The 21,184-nt window shown below is 34.0% G+C and overlaps 1 protein-coding gene across 1 annotated transcript in view; it reads right to left on the bottom strand.

The window, feature by feature from the left end:
• The window catches only part of LOC141521988 (formin-1-like), a 402,521-nt gene that overhangs the window by 344,096 nt on the left and 37,241 nt on the right, over nt 1–21,184 (bottom strand). Inside the window, exon 3 of the mRNA XM_074235036.1 lies at nt 7,885–8,060. Within this exon, the coding sequence (XP_074091137.1) occupies nt 7,885–8,060 (176 nt within the window). The remainder of the gene's footprint in view (nt 1–7,884; nt 8,061–21,184) is intronic.

Raw genomic sequence — 21,184 nt, 5'->3', positions numbered from 1 at the left:
GTCTCAGACACTTAATAATTGCCTAGCTGTGTGACCTTGGGCAGGTCACTTAACCCCACTCACTGCCTTGCAAAAACCATAAAAGAAAACAAAAGATTTTGCAAACACATTCAAAGTATGCCCTGACTTAATTTTCTATATATCTTTGAATATTATTTCCTCAAATGGAAAATGTATACTTATCATATGCTCCAATTAAAGAGTGAAATTTCCTACCATGCTAATTTTTCATATTTCATAAAAGAGGAAAGGGATCCATTTTAACAATAATTAAAAGAAAAGTCTCCTGGGGTCAGAGTTATGCAATTAAAATACAAACATCTTCAAAACCATCTGTGAATCTAAGGTATATATTTGTGAGAGGTATTTTCTTTTTAATGTACAACAATGAGAAGTAGAGATATGAAGCTATTAGTTATAGGAGCTCTGGGGTACAGGAAGGGGGTAGTAAACCATACTCTCATTCCTTTGAATTTTTTTCCCTGATTGATGGTATTTAAAAATTGAAAAATTATTCTTTTCACAAAAATGAAGATTTTTTACTGATCTGATATTGATACTGAAGCACAAAGATAAAACAATGCTTAAAACTTAACATTAGGGATAAAAAGAGTGAAATCCCCACCAAGTACAGCTATGATTCCAATTTCTTTAACCAAATACCTCCATGAAGTTTTCAGAAGTATAATACAAAGTATTTTCCACTTTTAAGGATGTCAGCAGTCAAGTGGGGGTGATATTATAGAGTGGTTCCAGCAATTTTTTTTTTTAGGTTTTTGCAAGGCAAACAGGGTTAAGTGGCCTGCCCAAGGCCACATAGCTAGGTAATTATTAAGTGTCTGAGATCGGATTTGAACCCAGGTACTCCTTACTTCAGGGCCAGTGCTTTACCCACTGCGCCACCTAGCCACCCCAATTAATTTTTTTATTTTGAATTTAATGAAAGCAAAAAAAGAATATTTTCACATATAAAGAAGAAAAATATATGTGAAACCACAAATTTCAATTATGTAATTTTTTTTTAAAAAGAAGTTATAAAAATGCAACATGCTACTTTCAAAGCTGTGTTTCCCTATGTACTTCCTTCTTTTCCCTTCTCTACATTTTTTAAAAGATGTTTTAATGACTTTTCCTTTTATTTCTTTTTTTACTTGGGTGGGGGGAGTAGTACTTATCACCTTCCTTCCCTTACTCTGACAAATCCCCTCTCTCAAATAAAAAAAGGGAAAAATACAATCTTCATAGTAACATTGTCAAGAAAAACAAACTCATCTATTTGTCCTTCAAAAATGTATATCCCCCTCTGCACCTTGAGACCATCACCCATTTTGAGAGGTGAGTAATAAAATTTTGTTTTCTTTTTTCCTAAATAACAAATTGTCACTGAATTGTTCAAAGTACTCAAATGTAGGTTAGTTTTCTATGATCTTAACGCTTTAAATTATGAATCATATGTAATATATTATATTGTTACCATTATGTAATAAATGATCATAACTCTATAATATCATATTCTACTTCTGCCTACTCCACTCTGCATCAGCTTATGCAAGTATATCCAGATTTTTCTGGTACTTTGAAGAGTCAATAATGTCAAGAAAGAAAGATGAGCTGGAGAGTTAACATCTCCATTGTGAGATATTCCATTATCACTACTCATCATAGATTCATTGCTCACTTGGATTTCTTGTCACTTACCTTCATCATTCCTGGATCCCTTGTAATGCCAAATTATACAAGTTCTTGATTATTGCTTCTCTATATTCTGTGTGTTTTTTGGGGAAATAAAAAGCTGTCATTCCCATCCCATATCTCACTTGAAGATATCTTACCCTTACATAATCAAGAGGAAATGAAATAATCCTCTAAATTATTTTGAACCCCTTTATTGATACTTGCTTTATCATTATGAATCACATATACCATTTTATTAGGGGTATAGGGTGTGTTCAAGGAAGACTAGTACCTCTGGTGGGAGGATGACCAAGTCCTTTTCAAGGCAGTTTTCTACCTTTGATGTCCACCTGGGCCACCTAATTCTCTCTCTTTTGTAGCTCCAAGAAACTGTAGTGGGGCAAAGGTTGATACATCCCACTTAACCATTCTGGCAGGCAAGATAAACCAGGTTGAGGGTAACTCAGGAATTCTTAAACCCATTGGTGAGTTGGGGGAGTCTCTACCCCAAGCATTTGCTTGGGGTTTCCACTAGTAAAATGGGTGGATGAGAACAATTTGTTCCAATGGTCTTGAAGGCAGCTGAAGCAGGTGCTGTGGAGCATTGAGAGCTTAGTTAGACATTGAAGATGCCAAGGTCATCCTCTGTATCTGGAGCCATCATCAGTTGTCTTGACATGTTTTTTGGAAGGGAGAATGAGGTTAATGACTTTGTGCAGTTCTGTCTCACTTAAATCCAGTTTGTACACAGATCAAAAGCCATCATCCATCACCATATCATCTATACCTGATTTGAACATGCCATTTTCTTTTATTGAAACTAATGACATGCAATCCCTTATGTAGCTTGGTTTCATGGGGGTAGAACCATAGTTAATTTTGATTTTTAAAAAATTACTATTCTCAAGATTCTGAACCTAAATACCAAATAAAAATAGGTATTTACATGCATATAGCCTTAGTGAAGAAGACTGCACACAAAACTTCTGGTCTTGTTTATAGCTTGTTTTTCTTTTAAATATATAACAAATTTATTATATAACATTCAAAACTGTCTACTTGACTCCCAGCTTCACTCAATCTATTAAGCTATGTCTTTCAACTTGGTCTTCTTTCCACTATCTTGTGGTTATTCTTCCATAATATTAAATTTAAGGACTTTTTAATAAATGATTCCCCATGTTGGGCAAGAAAGAGTCTCTTCCTACAGGCTTCCAAATAATTATTTTGGTCATTATGAAGGACTAGGTCCAGTCTGGCTCTAGTTTATGATTTAATTCACTAACTCCTTTTAAATAGGGGCAATTGGATGGCAGAATGGATAGAGCAGTGGACTTGGAACCCAGAAGACATCTTTATGAGTTCAAGTCAGCCTCAGACACTTCCTAGCTTTGTGATCCTGGGAAAGTCACTTAGCCTTGTTTGCTTCAGTTTCCTCATCTGTAAAATAAGCTGGAGAAGGAAATGGCAAACTACTCTGGAATCTTTGCCAAGAAAAGCCCCAAAAGGGGTTGAAAACAATTGAACAAAAACAACCTGTAAACAATGTTATAAACCAAAGGAAATTGGGAAGGCAGAAGAGTCAAAAAAATTGTGGTGTATATTTTTTTAAATCTTTATGTTTCAAACTTTTTCACTCATAAGGGTGTTAGTGCACTTGGAGATGACTAAGGTTTTGTCACCTTCACATGCTTTCATTGAAGTGGTAGCTTTTCATCATTTTCCCCACCATTGACATCTTGCTTAAAAAATTAGTGCTCAATACTTCACAGGTGAAGTTGATGAAGCATCAATTTCAATCTTATATGAACCTACCTGATCCTAAGTGTACTTATAAGTAGCCTTGGTCTGGAAAGGAATACATTTTGAATGGTCATGTAGTGAATGAATTTCAGTGATAAATAGATGAGGAAAAAAATCATCTCTAATCTACAAAAAGACAGACTTTCCAAGGGTTGCACTTTAAATCAGGAACAGAACTAAAAATAGATGATAGATAATTTTATATCACAGGATCAGAGAACTAGAGATAATAGGGATCTTTAGTTCAACCCTTTGAATTTTTATAGATGAGAAAACAGAGAACCAGATAAATTAAATGATGTGCTTTCTGTCACACAGGTTATCAATGAGAAAAAGCAACATTAAACTTGATTCTTGTGACTTCAACATCAATTCTCTTTCCATTGTAATACACTGCTTCCCTTCATCAGCTCTTTAACCCTTAGCATAGTATTTAATACATATTATTGCTTCTTGATTGGTCAAAAACTGTCTCTATAGAATTCCCTTTTCTCCTAAAAACAGTATTTTATCTTTAATGTTCAGATCACCAGGTGAAAAAAAAAATGTCTTTTGTTATCTGTTATGGTCACCCTTAAAGAAATGATATAGAAAAGAAATTATCATCTATAGAGTATTAAGCCCTACCCAAAAATATTAGAAAAGAGAATTCATGCTATAGTGGACAGGATTCTGGTCTTAGATTCTGAAAAACCTGGGTTTAAATCCTGCTTCAAATATTTACTAGATGTTTGACCTTAACTTCCCTAGGCCTAGTTTTCTCATTTGTAAAATGAAGGCTTGAATTTAATAACTTGTAACGTTCCTTCCAAATCTATGAGCCTATGAACTATATTAATTAAAACAAGCCTATGACTCAGAAACTAGGATCTAAAAATCTGATCAGCAATATCTAAGTCCAGTAGCTTTTTGGGGATAGTCTTGCTACATTTATCTCCATTTAAATTCTCTCCAGCTACTCCACCAATAGATGTCACTATTGCCCTCCAAGATTCTAGTCCATCATTCAGGTTGTGAAATTAGTTTGAAAAATAGGAAGTGACTAATGTTAACAAAGTCCATGTCAGCTCCTAAAGAACTATTTCGAACCTGCAGGCTAATTTCAAACAACCTTTAGAGGAGCCTGGCTGAGAGAGATCTGTTGCTTCTGCAAGACAGAAGATAATTATTAATTTGTGTTTCCCACAGGAAAATTCAAAGCCACACCCAGAGTGGATTTTGAAAAGTGTGAGACTCTCCTTGGCTTTTAGTTGATCAAGTAAATCATCATGCCTATGAGTAATACAAGCATAATCCAAACTAGCCATGCAAATAGGTACAAAGTCTGAAAATAATTAGATAAGGTCCAAGAAGGAATGAACCAAGAAGGAATAGGTAGGGTTCTCAGTAACCTAAATATGTTAATTTAATTACTATTGTATACAAATTCCCATCAGCAGAGGGAATTTGGGTACAGAGTACTAGACCTATAGCACCAGTCCTGAGGTCAGGAGAACCTGAGTTTGATTCGACCTTCAGACACTTGTCATTTACTAGCTGTATGACCTTGGGCAAGTTACTTAACCCTGATTGTCTCAGATTCAGGTATTCTGATCCATATCTGGCCACTGGACCCAGATGGCCCTGCAGGAGAAAGTAAGGCTGGTGACTTAGCATAGGACCCTATCACTCAAATGCAATTCACTTGCTTGTCATGGCATCACTTCCCTGATATGATGGTCCTCTAAGAGAATGAAGGAAAATATCATCATCACTATCCTCCAAAGAGATCACAGAAAGAAGAAAAAAATCTACATACATAAAAATATTTATAGTAGCTCTTATCATAGAAGATACCTACATATTGGATGGGCTAAACAATATATATATATATATATATATATATGATAAAATGGATGGAATCACAAGATAGAAAGATTTCTATGAACTGATGCAGAGTGAAATCAAATTAAGAAAACAATTCATATAATAACAATAATATTTTAGAGGGGAAAAATAGCCTTGAAAGACTTTAGAACTCTGATTCATACAATGAAATATACTATGCATCTGAAAGGTTTCAATCAAAAATGGAACAAACAACCTACCTCTTGTTAGAGAGGTAATAGACTTAAAATGTAGAATAAGACACATTTTTGGACATGGCCAATGTGGGGAATTTCTTTTTCTGAACTGTGCATATTTTAATGCAAATTTTATTGGGGTGGGGGAAGGATTTGAGTTTCCCATGTTAGGGGACTATGGAATATTTTTTAAATTTAAAAATAAAAGGAAATTGAAGATAGTAAATAGAGGCAGAGTCAGTAGGAATATTTGTAGTATGATCAATTATTTCAGTTTATTTGAAGGGTGACTAAAATTTATAGAATTTTATCTGTAGTAGGAGCTTATTAAATATACATTGTATATGATTTTGTTGGATGATAAAATGTATGAATAGATGGATAAAAAGGAAAGGGGGAAAAGTGTTTTGTTTAAAGGGATCCTCATGAATTATATGGGTTTTCTAGTGTGAAGTTAATCAGTTCTCTTTGAATTTAGTACTGGGCAATACATTTTAGTGGGGAACTCATCAAGTATGGATTGGACAAAATTTCCTTTAAATTAATTTCTGACTCTAAAAATTTGAGTTCCACCTTTTTTTTTTTACCTGAGGAAATAGAAGTAAGAAAGTAAGGCAACAGTACAACAATTCTTTGCAATGAAATTTCTTCACTTCAGCTTTCTTTAAAATGGCTTTTAAGAGTATCAATCAATGAACCAACTTGGAAATGTGTATATACATACATACATACATACATACATATATATATATAATGAGTATGTATAAATATGTATGTTTGCGTGTGTGTGTGTGTGTGTGTGTGTGTGTGTGTGAGAGAGAGAGAGAGAGAGAGAGTAGTCACTTGGACTATCATTCAAACCCATTGTAAGAATCAATCCAACATAAAATAGTCTGATAGTTGCTGCCTAATTCAATTTCTTCATACCCAAGTCTGACAGTGCTGTTTTTTCTCCAAGCACTGAACTTTAGTGACTCATAATTTCCCATAGGATCAAATACATTATCCTCTGTTTGGCATTTACAACATGACCTGTCTTATCTTCCCGGTCTTCTCATGCTTTTCACATAATCTATGATCCAAATCCCTTGACTTTGTTGCTGTGACTTCAACATGACTCTATCTCCTGCCTCTGCCATTCACTGGTTTTCTCCCAGATCTGGAATGCTGGCCTTTCTTATCTCTGCCTCCTGGATTCCCTGACTTCCTTCAAGACCCATCAAATCAGGGGAGGCTAGGTGGCGTAGTGGATAAAGCACTGGCCTTGGAATCAGTAGTACCTGGGTTCAACTCCGGTCCCAGACACTTAATAATTACCTAGCTGTGTGGCCTTGGGCAAGCTACTTAACCCTGTTTGTTTTGTAAAAACCTTAAAGAAAAAAGACCCATCAAATCCCAATTTCTATCCTGACCATTCCTCTCATTGGCAATGCTTTCTCACTGAGATTACCTTCTATTTACACACACACACACACACACACACACACACACACACATACTTACACACAGACATATTTGAATGTTGTTTCCTCCATTAGATAGGGCCTGGAATGAGGAAGACCTGAGGAAATCCTGTCTCAGATGCTGACTATCTGTGTGACCTTGGGCAAGTCATGTAACCTCTGCTGGCCTCAGTATCCTCATTTGTAAAATGGGGATAGTAATAGTACCTACCTTCCAGGATTGTTGTAAGAAACATAAGATAACTATAGAACATTTAGTATAGTATAGGCACTGTATAAATACTAGCTTCTATTTATTACAATTACTACTATTAATTTTAGTACTCCTTAAGGCAGGAACTATTTTTGCCTTTCTTTATATTTCGAGCACTTAGCACAATTTCTAGTGAATATGAAGTATAATATAGGTGCTTGTTGAATAATAGTGAAATAATATTGTATTCCTGTCTCCACCTCTGATACCATATGCTCCAAGTCAAGATATTTAGCCTCAGTTTACCTATTTATTTTGAGAAAGCATTGTCTTCTTTCAGAGTTCACACTTTTATATAAGCAACATTTTTTTTAAAAACCCACATATGGGGCACCTAGATAGCGCAGTGGATAAAGCACTGCCTCTGGAGTCAGGACCTGAGTTCAAATGTGACCTCAGACTCTTAATTACCATCTGTGTGACCTTGGGGAAATCACTTAACCTCATGACCTTAAATAAATAAAAATAAATTTTAAAAACTCCATATAATATCTTTCTGATCTAAACAAGTTTGTGAATGATAAAACACATCATTTAAAAATAGGAATGGATTAAGAATATGAAATAAATCTGTATCGGTTACTTAAAACCATAGAACAAACACTAAGATGTCTACTGAAATACTCACATGAAGGTCCAAATGCAATTCACTCCTGTTGGGCTTCTCTTTCTCCTCATGGACCAGAAAGGGGTAGGTTGGTCCTGATCTGTAGCCCAGGACCCATACATCTCCATCCCTGGAGCTGTCTTTATATGTTGACTGTTCAGTGAAGCCATCCTTGATGAAACCCTCTAGGGAGAAGCCTAAAAGATGTAAACACATACATACATTTAAAAGATCATCAGTGATGTTGGTTGAAAAAAAAATCTCCTATCTTCCAACTTGTGGAAATCCCTATATAAATTTTTAGCTTCTCTTTCCTTTACCTTTATTTCAGAATTATGTTTTTAGGGCTCTACTCCCTCAATGCTTACATCATAATCACCATTTCTGGATCACACTCATAGATATGTCCAAATTCACAGTCAATAAAGGATGGTTATTACTACCTTTAGGTTGGTCTTCTATTTCTGTGACATGGACTCATCTGGAAGTCTACTGAAGCCTATGGGCCCTTTCTCAGAATAATATTTTTAAGTAATTGAAGGAAATACCAAATTTCAGTTAGAGGCTAATGAAAATAAATAAGTAATCTCCACCTCAGTTCATGAATCCCCTGAAATATTATTCTTAGACCCATTAAAGTCCATGGATCAAAGATTAAAAATCTCTGGCAAAAAAGGAAGGAATTGCCAGACAAGCAGTCAGAAGGCTAGGTTCAAGTCTTAACACTGCCACAAATTAGTTTGTAACCTTGAGTAAGTTTCTTAACTTCTTTAGGCCTCAGTTTCTTCATTTTTTCATTAAGTTTCCTTCCAGATCTAGCTTTCTGAGCGAACTCAGACCAGCAGGAAAGACCAAAGAAATAGAGGCCAACCTACCACTGCATTAAAACTCATTGTTATGCATGTAACAGGTAAATATATCTAATAAACTGGCATTCAAGGTTGTTATAGCAGTGCTATGCTTCTGTGTGGCTATATATTTGCAAAAGTTGCTCAGTTAACTGGCCATTGCTATCCAATTGGAAATTCAATTCATGAGTAACATGAGCTTAAAATAAGCCAGCTGGGAAATGGACTGCCAGGCAACATTTCATGCTGACCTTTCAAACCAGATGGTCTTTTTTTTTTTTTTTAAAGGGGGAAAAAAGTGGAAACACAAAAGCATCTATTATGCTTCATCATATAGGGGGCAGTGCTTCTACTGTCACCATCTGTCAAACTATCTAGCTGTATGACAGGTGTTTTGCTTATCTGGTTAAAGGTTTTTAAAGTAGCAAGAGATAAATTGTGATCTCTGCTAGTGTTTGCTTAGTCTCTACTCAGCAGATTTCAGAATTTTAAATCCAGACTGCCATTTTACCTTAGAAGGACAGATAAAAATAATTCTCCTCTTCAAGTGTCATTGTCCTTTAGGTCTTTTGCTACTTCTTTCAAGGCAAAATATCTCTATATTTTCATACCTCTTATTCTCTCCATGCATTCTCCTACTCTCATCAAATGAAATAGGAATATTTTATAGAACCAAAGAACTGAATTCCTTTCAGCACTGCTTCCTCTTTTTCAAAAATTGTCTCTTTATGAGACTTTTTTCTCTTCATAGGAAGTAGAACTGGGGAATCCAAAAAACTGATTTAATTTATGATTTCTCCCTTCACAACTTTCTTAGCATCAGTCAACTTTCTCACTTCTAAATCTCATTTCCATTTGGACTTGGAATTACTGTTGATATTAAATGTAGCTATAATGAAGGAAGGACACAACATAAAACAAATTGGACACATCATCACACATAGTAAGCAAAATACCTTCAAGCTTTTTTAAAGCATGTATAGTCAAAGGAAACTGTCTGATGGTACAAATTCTTATTGTACTCCCCAGAGGGAGTACAGAATTTCACAGATTTTGATTTAGATAATCATGAATAATTTTTTTTTTTGCTTCCCATTTTAAGAGAGAAAAAAATCTTTCTTCTGTGGTGATTCCAAAATAGCAGTCACTGGGATTGTGCATGTGGTCTACTTGCCACTTAAGATGGGAAGAAGCGAAACCCAGAGCAGAAACAGTAAAAAGTAATTAAGTTTTGGAGAACACTTCAAGAAGTAAATTATTAAAAATTTTTTTAAAAAAGAAGACAATATCCTTATGAAGGAAACATGCATTATGAAACCTTGATAGGTAAACATTTTTGAATTGTCAGTATGACAAAAGGACCAAGAGCTAAATTAATCCAGACACAGCATTCAATGCAAAAAGCTTTTATTCTAAATGATATCATGATATTGGTTAGAACACAGGACATACTCTTTATTTGAGTATATGAAGCAGAAATCTAGCAAGCTTTCCCCTGCTATGAATATGTGTATCATTCTATTTTATTTTCCTGATTAATTTTGGCAAAAAATATCTAAAATAAAGTAAGTGTATTCTATTAAACTTTCACTCAAAATCATTTACGATACTGTACATATTGGGGGGGGTTGGGGAATAGAGTTTTCATTTATCTATTGCTTTCATGTGACTAAAATGAGTCCCTTTATCATCTTCCCTTTCTGAACTTCCAATTTTCACTTATTATTTTAGTTCCCTACAGACATTACTGAAATACACATGTGCACACAAAGGTTAATCCTACAACTGAGCCCTGTTAATGCAACACATTACAATTACAGTAATAATGATATAACTTACCTTAGAACCACTCTGAAAGTCTGGACCTTCCCCATGCATTCAAATGGTGAACTGCATTTCCTGTTGCTAACCTAAAACATCAGACTGGGATTTCCACTAGAAATTATCAAAAACAGTGGCCACCCAGAAAGGAGTGGTCAAATTTGTTTAAGTTCCAACTAGTAATGGAAACAGTGCGTATACATATATATAACTGATATTTCTAAAATATCATTTATTACTCCACCTTACATAGTCTGCAAATCCCACCCTAAATCCATTTCTGTCATAAAGGATAATTAATCCTAGTAAATATTCATAGCTGAAATTTCAACTTCTTGTGTCAATTTAATGAAAACACTTAGAAAGAAGTTCAGAGCTTCAAAAATCAAATAACCTAAGAGACAGTTTATAGCATAATTTCTAATTCATATCAAGTATCTCCATTTCTATTAAATATCACAACTTAATCTCATTTCCCAAGCATGATTTTTTCCTCATTGAAGACATTCCCCTTAGAACAAGCTGATTTACATATATTACACAATCAGTTTTGGGCAAAACTCTTCCTTTTAGCAGGTTCTTAATTTTCTTTTAATGTCATGGTTTCTTTTGTCTAGCTGGATATGGATATGGATATCTTCTCAGAGTAATGCTTTTAAACACACAGAAATAAAATACCCCAAAAAACTACAAAGGAAGTCAATTATATTGCAACATAATTATCATTTTTCCCTTTAAAATGCTTGTATTCGGGTTTAAAGCATTTGCTTTAAAGTAAACTTCTAGTACTGTCAGTCTTACTTCTTTCAGTTTTACATCAACCAGAATCCTGCTCTTGGCAGAAGTGATAAATTGGTAATGCCTTTTAAAATAAGGGGGGGGGGAAAAACCCTCTTCAATCTGAATTCCTCTCATGAATTTCAAAGTGCTATAGTTCCCAAGGCTATCCATCAGACTTGAGTTAAAATAAATTCAACAAGGTGAAGTTTTCTCAAGTGTGAATATCATGAGTGATATGTAAGACACAGACAGGTTACTTTCCTTATGTGATTTAAAACTTGTACTTACAAGTAAAGGAGACAGCTATCTAGATATATGTCTAATGGAAAGCGACAGTATTAAATACTCATGTAGACTCTGTATACACATGTAAATATTCACATCTATACCTGGAAAGACAGCGCAGCAATGAATAGTTTTTCTGTCAGTTTCAGAAAATAACCTTCACCTGCATTAACTTGCAGCTATTATTTAATGCCACTGAATTAGCTAGAAAGACACATTGTCTGAATCTATGTCCATCTTACCATCCTAAATCTCAACTATAGGAAGTTAAGAGAGGAAAATGATGGTGTTTGTGAGTGGAGGAGCAGTACTCTCAAAAATATGAGCTTTGAGAGAAAAGTGTTTGGTTAATATATTCCCTCCATAGAGATAAGGATTGATCATAGAAGGGAAATAGAATAACCATTGTCTGAACAGATTTATACTTAAGGGGGAAATCTCAACACTACCCCTAAAACTGCTGTGAGCAATAGAGAGATGTATTAAATACATGAGTGATTTTTATACATGTAAATCTGATATTATAGTTATTATAAATAGAATGGAAAAAGACTGAATTTTATTAATGTCTGCAGCATAGAAGAATATAGCATTAAAAAAGTAAAAAAGAAAGAAAAATTGAAACCTAGCATCCAGACTCTTGCATTTTAGAATTTTGCCTAAATTAATGCCATCCATAGCACTGAGTCACAGAATCTTAGAACTAGATTTAGATTTATTTAGATCCTCCTGACCTCTAATGTAGCATTTTCCCCCTCTAACATCTCTGGATCTCTTTGTCCAGCCACATCCTGAGAATTTTCATTGACTAGAGATCACAATTCTTCAAAATAATCCTTTCCTAATCCTTTGAATGGCCCCATTCCTCAGAAAGTATTGCCTTTTATTGGTCTACCACTTACCTTCTAATTTTCACCTTGGCTCATTGATGGTTTACCTTTCACGCCAAAGATTTTCAAATATTTTAAGAAAAAGACTGCTTCCTCCTTCCCTCTTTTCTTATCCATACATTTTATTCCACAGGCTAAACATTTCCAATTTATTCAACTATTCTTCAGGAGAAATGATTTCTAGTCCCTTCAGTACCCTAATCACATTCAAAATAATTTGATGTGCCTATTACATTGTTTACAACTAGCCACAAGGTTCCAGATGGTCTAACTAGTGTAGTTTACAATAGGGCTATCAATTCCCTTAATCTAGGACCTATTCTGTAGTTTAAGATGACACTGGTATTTTTAGCAACTACATCACATTTCTTGCTCCTCATGAAATTTTTTGACTTTTTCAAGGGGATTACTGTCAAGCAATATCTTTACCATCCTGAAAATGTGTAGATTTTTTAAAATTTAAAACATCTCAAACTTTAATTCATCCTTATTAATTTGGTTTGTTTTAACTTTCTGTTCTAACCTCATTGGAGGCAACATAATATAATGTTGAGAAAGTTGATCTCCAAATTAGGAGACCTTCAAGTCCTGCCTCTAACACATATTGTCTGTGACCCTGGATCACTTACTTAACCACTCAGTGTACTAGAAAACACTCTAAGTTGACAAGAAGAGACTAATGTACATTGGCACAAGGAGTGTCTTTACCTGGAAATTCCCTATGCTAATTAAATCACCAGTCTAGTTCTTATCCCAATTGCTAATTATTCCAGTATATTAAGAACTTTTTGAATTTTGTTTATGTTGCATCTCTCCTAGCTTTGTGTCATATGCAAAACTGACCTCAATAACCTTAGTGTCTTCTTTAAGTCAATGATAAAAAAAGTTAATAAAATCAGGAACAAGTACAATTCCATGGCATTCAACTAGGAATCTCCAATTAGTTTATCAATACATTAATCAATAGTTTGGAGTGAACATCTAGTTAATAAATTACAGATCTGTTTTATCTAAAATATCAAATCACCATTTTCACTCTCTTTTCTATAAGAAAGTTGTCAAATACTGTACTGAAATTAATATATGTATAGCAATGTCTATAATATGCTTATCATTTAATTATATTAATAATCCTGCTAAAAATGAAGTTGTAAGTTTGGAGCAACTTTGTTGTTCTTTAGGAACAAACCTAGATCCAAATGATTACCATCTTCTTTTATAAATATACACTAATCATCTATTTAATATTCTATTCTAAAATTTTTCTAATATTCAATGTTAAGCTTACTGGTTCATAGTGTCTAGTACCTTTCTTTAATCTCTCTATGACAATCCATCATCAGTTTTCTGGTAGTTCTCTCAGTCTCCATGATTTTCCCAAGATTGTCAACAGACATTCCAAATCACATTTTCTCATTATTTTGGGATCAGAATATGTAATTCACTTGGATCTAGAGATAATGGATTCTTTTTCTTTTTTAATGAGAGTAATTCTTTTGAAGCAGTTAGTTTCTTATAACTGCACTAGTCTTTGGTCTTTTTTTTCTTTCCCGCTTTTTTTATGATACCATTTTCAGTTGAAAAAGAAACTTTATTGATTGTGAGGGTAGAAAAAGTAATAGAAATTGAGCCACTGATTTTTTTTCTGTGCAATTCTATGCAATTGTCCTTAAGCAATGAGAGTTCTACTGTGGAGGTGGTACTTTAAAGGACTGTTTTTATTGTCTTTAATAATCTTCACAAGGCCCTGTTCATTCTGGAAGTCAACTTTCCAGTGCTATATTATTCTTAGATGGCCCCTTGGTTATGTTTCCTCCTTCCAATTTTTATATTCTCTTTAGAAACATGAACTCATATGACAGGTACCTGTGCAATGACATTGCCACCCCCCCCCAGATACCTTGCTCTTTTCCTCTTAATTTAGGTCATTTAATTCTATAGTCATAAATTCATGTTTTAGAGCAGTCTAATTCCTTTGAGTCATATTTTTATTAGGTCCAAATTAATGTCAATTAGTGTCAAAATAGGGCTGCAAAACTCCTGAGTGCTACCTGATAAGATTAAAAATATAAACAGGAAATGTTTAACAAAATAAAAAAAAGTTATAGTACAACAAAGATAATGTGGTTTCTAAATCAATATACCATTCTACTTATGGTTCTATTTGAGTTTGATATTATTGCTGTCTATGATCACAATTATAATTACACAGAACCTTTTGAAATTTGCTCTCATAAGTGTAGGTTACTCATTTCTTTTATTGAGTATGAATGACTCTTTAATGAAGTAAGTCTTCAAAGTTTTCTGACACTTTTTTCCCTTCAAGAAATTCCTTCTCTCTGCTCTCTTCTTTTCTTTCTTTGCTTCTCCTTACCTTTCCTCTGATTGCCAAGCCTTCTTGCTTGGGGTCCCTCTTGGACTGTGGGAGGTTTTCCTGAGAAGATCCTTGTTATTTCCTTGATCTCCTAAGAACAGGATATTCTGCATATCACATTGGAGTATAAAGGTAATGAAATCCTTGGGCCAATGACCATGAGGAGTTTGTTTTTCCCTATAGAAATGAAGTATGATTGGGAAATATTCTGTGAAAATACAATTTGGGGACTTTTAAGCAGAAGTAGATGGGTATTGGTAAAGACATGAGTGAAAAGAATTTTGAATTGTATCAAGGAAAGATTCATATCTTCTGGAGAGGGAGTAGGGCTTAAAATTCTGTATTCCCTTCAAACATATTAACAAAAAAAATCAGGCTTAATGAACCAAAAACCAAAATTAAGGTGCCTGGGAGAAATATGAATAATCTCATGTGCAGATGACATCACTCTGGTCACAGTAAGTGAAAATAAATTCAGAAATCTCTTGATGATGGTGCAAGAAGACATTGTAAAAGCTGACTTGAAGCTTAACATTAAAAAATTTCCCCAAACTAAGATATTAGCAACTTGTTCCATATCTTTCTGGCAAAAAGAGGAAAAAGAAATGGAAGCAATGTCAGAATTTAAAATTTTGGTCAAAGATCATTGCAAATGGTGGTGCCAGCCAAGAAACTAAAAAATGCTTGCTTCTTAGAAGGAAAGTTATAGCAAATTTGGATTGCATACTAAAAATTAGAGATATTGCATTGCTGACAAATGTTCATACAGTCAAAGCTATTGTTTTTCCAGTAGCAATGTATGGCTGTGAGAGTTGGATTTTAAGGAAGCAGTGCAGAACTGATGTTCTTCAATTATTGTGCTGGAGAAGACTTTTGGGAATTCACTGAACTGAAAGGAGATCAGATAAATCAATACTTAAAGAAATTAATTCAGATTATTCAATAGAAAGTCAAATGATGACATTTAAGAACTTTTGCCACATGATGAGAAGATAGGACTCATTAAAAAAAATCCCTGATATTGGGAAAGATTGAAGGCAAAAGGAGAAGAGAACAGCAGAAGATGAGACAAATAAATGGTACCATGGAAGTAAAAAACATGAAATTGGACAGACTTCAAGAGACAATGCAAGATAGAAGTCCATTGAATCACAAAGGGTCAATCATATTGTTATATTTTAAAATGATATAAAATATATTTAATAATTTTGATAAAAATTTTAGTGTACTAATAGGGTTAGGTCCGCTCCTTTCCTCTCCTCTCCTTTTTTCCTTTCTTCTCCTTTTCTTTCCTTTCCCTTGGAGATTGAGTATACATCTTCCATTCAGTAAATACAGTGGCCATCCATGGGCCCAATCTCACTACTGATCTACATTGAAGCTTTGACCAGTTCCATTTCTGCAATAGGTTGTTTTGTCTTCGTTAGAAGGCCTATCCACCCCATACTTCCAGGCACTCACCATATTGGTAGGAAACTTAATATGGTCACCTGATCTACTTAGGTAGTGTAACACAAAAACCTCTGAACTCAAAAAATCTACATGCCTCAGTCTTCCTGGTAGCTTTGAGTTAAGTACAACAACAGTTCTGGTTAATTCTTCTACCATCTAGAAGATGAAACTGCTGAGGTAAGTTAAAAAAATACAACAAGATTATATACTTTTTGAATAATACTTCTGGTAGCTATTTAGATGAAATGTTTCATCACTATTAGTGCCTTGCCTCTTTGTCAGTTTGTAAATTTTTAAAGTGAATCTTCAAATTAAAAGGATCCCAACTTTCCAAAAGTTTAAGTAGTTTTAAATTCTAGTTATAGAATATAGCTATATCCCAAATACTAAGAAATAATGAATCCCTTGAAGTTATTACAAATATTTAAATTCAAACTATTCAAAGTTATAATTAACTGAAATATGGATATTGGTTCTAATTCAATGAATATATGCAAAATTCATTCAAATAATGCTAACATTTCAGACAATTCATTTATTTGCACAAACCTGGACCTAGCTTGACTTATAAACCTAGAAGAAATTTTATATATTAAAGATTAGTATGTTTAAAATAGTAGTAACCAAGATGATTAAGATATGCACAAGCATATATTATGAAGATCAGTTAGAACAAACAGAGATATTTAGCTTACAACAAGGGCTCTTAATCTTTTATCTGTTATGGTCCCTTACTCAGATAATGCCTATAAATGTGTAAAATTCAATGCAAAATTAAAAATGAAGTCAATTATATTAAAATGAAATTATAAAAAAAAAGATTTTTTTTAAGTTCATGGACTCCAAGAACCCTTGGCTTAAAGAAATAAATATTTGACCCAGGGGCAGCTAGGTGGCACAATGGATAGAGCACCAGCCCTGGAATCGGGAGGATTGGAATTCAAATCCAAACTCAGATACTTAATAATTACCTAGCTAAGTGCAAGTCCCTTAACCCCAATGCCTTGCAAAAAGAAGAAAAATAAAAATTTGACCTTCAAGTATTTGAAGAGATGTCATGTGAAGGATTTGACCCCTTATAACTTCTAGAATCAAATATAAACTCCTCTTTTTGACTTTTAAAAGTCCTTCATACACTGATTCCTACCTGTCTTTATGGTCTTCTTTTATCTTTTTCCCCTTCTGTGTACTTTTTGATTCTATGACAGGAGCTCTTTGCTGTTCTTATATATGATATGCATCTGACTGCCTCCGAGGCCTGGAATGTTCTTGTTCTCTCTGTCTCTCTGTCTCTGTCTCTGTCTCTGTCTCTGTCTCTGTCTCTGTCTCTGTCTCTGTCTCTGTCTCTGTCTCTCTCTCTCTCTCTCTCTCTCTCTCTCTCCTCCCTCCCTTTTCTTTCTCTTCCTTTCAAAATATATGTATCTACATATACTTATATATGTAAATATATACATATATGCAAATATGTATATATATATTTATATATAAAATGATACTTTGCATGTTTTCTTCCAATTAGACTGTGAATTCCTCAGAGCAAGAACTATTTGTTTTTTACCCTTTTTTGTATTCCCCCAACTCTTAGTACAATATCTAACACAAAATAAATACTTAATACATACTAGTGGACTGACTTTGGAAAGAAGAATGAGGATCAATGAGTAAAAAAAATTATAGGAAGGCAATTTGGGGCTTAATTAAGCAATAGCTCCCTAATAATAAGTTGTCCAAAAATAGAATAAACTGATTCAAAATTTAGTAAAACTCATTGTGATTTGGAATTGTTTAGCAAAGTCTGGGATACTATTTTTTCAGAGATGTCTTAGGTTAAAGTATCTTCATTGATTAAGGTGTAACAAACATTATCTGATAGTATTTTCCAGTTCTAGAATGTGATTATAGAATTATAAATCAATCATGTGAATTCATCAATTCTTTTCTATGTGCCAGACATTGCACCATCAACTATAATTCATTAACTTAATAAATAAAGAGACTGAGACCAAGGGAAAAGAGATAGAAGAACCCAGATTTTCAGGTTCCCAGTTGAAAGTTCTAGATACCAGAATATATTTTATTTAACAGTAAGGAACTAGACTCAACATAATTTTCACAACCAGTTAAATCTTATAATTAAGACAAAAGATATTCTTAAAATTTATAAATATTTCATAAAGTGCAAACTCTTGATTCCTTAATTTGTTACTAGTTCATCTTTGAAACAGTCATAATCTTGTATTATATACAAGTTAGTTTGTAAAGTTACCAGGTTATAATTGACAACAAAATCTTGAAATCATAAATCATTCTTTCAGAGAATTAAATTCACTTTCGTGCTAAATTCACTTATTCCCACAATTTCCATGAGACAGAGGTATACTAATTAACTGCTGAGAGAACTGATGTCTGTGAGGGTAAATAAGTTTTCCCCAATGACCTTTTCTCAAATCTCCTCCTCCTCACTAAATGAGACAGCTACCAAAATCCCTTTAAAAACTGAAATATTATTTTATCCGTATTCTTATGGTCTACAGAGTGTTTCGATAGTTTTGGTGTGGTTTGAAGCTATCAAAGTTTCCCACTGTGGTTTTCTTTTTTATTCCTTTTTCTTTGTTCATTTTTTTGGTCACTGTTCCAAGTTAAGGTAACGAATAAATCATGTTTCCTACTTCTCTCTGTTTTTAGTGTTCCTCAAAACTGACTTCTTCAGGAGTCCTTTATTAAACTTTGGTAGTAGCATATATTCTTTTATGAAATTTGAAGGGGTAGCATCCCATATAATGATGAAGCTCGCTAAATGTTAAACTGTACTAGTGACCATTTTTGTTGAAGTAAATTAAAAAGAAAAATCATCAAACTCATCAGAATTCATAGGAGTATGTCAGTGCAGCAGATCCAGCCTCTACCCAAGTCCTAAAATAGGATTCACATCATCAAATGCAATAGCTCCCAGGAAGCCAGCCAATCACCTCAACAAATAACCATAGAGCTGACTTTTTCATGAATTTAGGTATCACTAAACAATGCTTTCCAAAGTAATAGATCTAAGTTATAAAATGAAAAAAAACCTGATATTAGTTCTTAAAGAGAATATTTAGTAAGAACAGAAAAAGACCTTAATAATCCACTATGACATACCATGTTAAACAAAAGCAAGCTAAGGTTCACAGATGTTGTGACTTGCCCAAGGTCATTCAGTGGCAAAGCCAAAACCTCAACTCTGTTCTGCTGAATCCAGTGTTCTTTGCACTTTAAAACAATGATTTCTTTCTTGGCTGGACTTACTGAAAGCCCAGTCACTCACATGATTATCCAAGAGTTAAAAAGAAGGTGGATGAGTTAGAAATGGCCATTGCCAATGAGAGTTTCATTTCCCCAGGAGAATTTCCACTGACCAATGCTTTATTTATGTCCTTTCTCCTCGTCTTCTTTCTGCGGGAAATGCACAAAGATCAGAGAAATTTGGTGACTGTCTTCAGGGAGGGCAGATACCCAAAATAAGAGCACAGATTGCAAATTAGGTAAGTGTCCTCATCTGTAAGGTAATGGAACTGGACTAAATGATCTCTTTAGTATCTTACACCCTGAATGAACATTCTAGGATTCCAAGTAGAAGCTGAGTCTCAGAATCATGTAGTAATAAAATAATAAAGCCCATAATACTTTATTGGTGGAGCTGAGAAATAGTTCAAAATTTCTGGAAATCAGTTAGAAATACAACTATTGTCCAAGGAAAAAATGCTATTAATATTGTAACCTTCAACTTAAGTTGAAATTTTCCAGAAGAAATTTAATTTAATTTAAGGGAATAGCCAAGCATTTCTAGCTTGACAGAGAGATGTCTAAATTCCCTCCAATATGACTTATTTCCCCAAGACAATTTTAGGTAACATTTATAGGAATCTCAAAGGAAAAAGTCTCAATAGGTAATATTACAGTTCTGAGTCATCATTAAGAATCACTGAGCAACCAAATCATTATCACAATCCTCCTAGATCACAGCCCTTCAAATATCAATGAGACTCCTCCTAAAAATCTATACTAAGAATCTAATTTGAATTCAGGCAAAGAAGGCACTTGCCTTTCAGTGGAAGAAGGCTTTTCCTTTGGAAGGATCCTAGCGCCAAACACTTCATGGTTGGATTTTACCTAGATCAGAGTTAAGTTTGGTTATCACTCCTAATCCAGTAGTTAAAACTAAAGCTTTAGTATTCTAAGAATAGAACAAGCTACCTTTCTAAAGGGAAAAGGCTAGAAAGAATTTTAGACTTGATTATTATTTCTTAATATTTTGAGAAAAATCTCAAAAGAGACATTTTTAAATATGCTTCTATAAAATAAAGTCCCTAAATTGTGCAAACATACCCTTTGAGTGATATCACTAAAAGGCATGTATCCTAAAGAGGTCAAGGAAAAATGAAAAGACTATTACATGAATTCAACATTCTACAAGATGAACTCAACTCAGTAACTCAAACCTTAGCAACCTGTGCTCCTGGGATTCCTCTTTCCCTCTGGTTGGAGAGAATAGGAGATAGAAATCTGGGAGCTCCTTTGTTATCCCCTGCATTTAAGGATGGTGGCTGCCAGGAAATTTTTCTTTATAATTTCTTACCACTTGTCATTTCCTTTCTCAGCTACTTTTCTGGATTATATCTCCAGAAAAATCATCATTCTACAAGATTAAATCAACTCAGAAACTCATTTCTCTTCATATCATTTCTCATCCTGGCTGTATGACTTTATCATACAAGCCTCTGTGCCTGGATAACCTTCCCTCTCCCCATCTTCTGGCTTTTCAGTTCCTTTTTTATGTGTTATGACTTTCAATAGATTGTGAGCTTCCTGAGGATAGGAACTGTCACCTGGTG

Source organism: Macrotis lagotis, chromosome 4 (assembly GCF_037893015.1).
Source record: "Macrotis lagotis isolate mMagLag1 chromosome 4, bilby.v1.9.chrom.fasta, whole genome shotgun sequence".
Classification (NCBI taxonomy): Eukaryota; Metazoa; Chordata; class Mammalia; order Peramelemorphia; family Peramelidae; genus Macrotis; species Macrotis lagotis.
The sequence above is the reverse complement of the archived record's forward strand: the minus strand, read 5'-3'. Positions and strand labels throughout refer to the sequence as shown.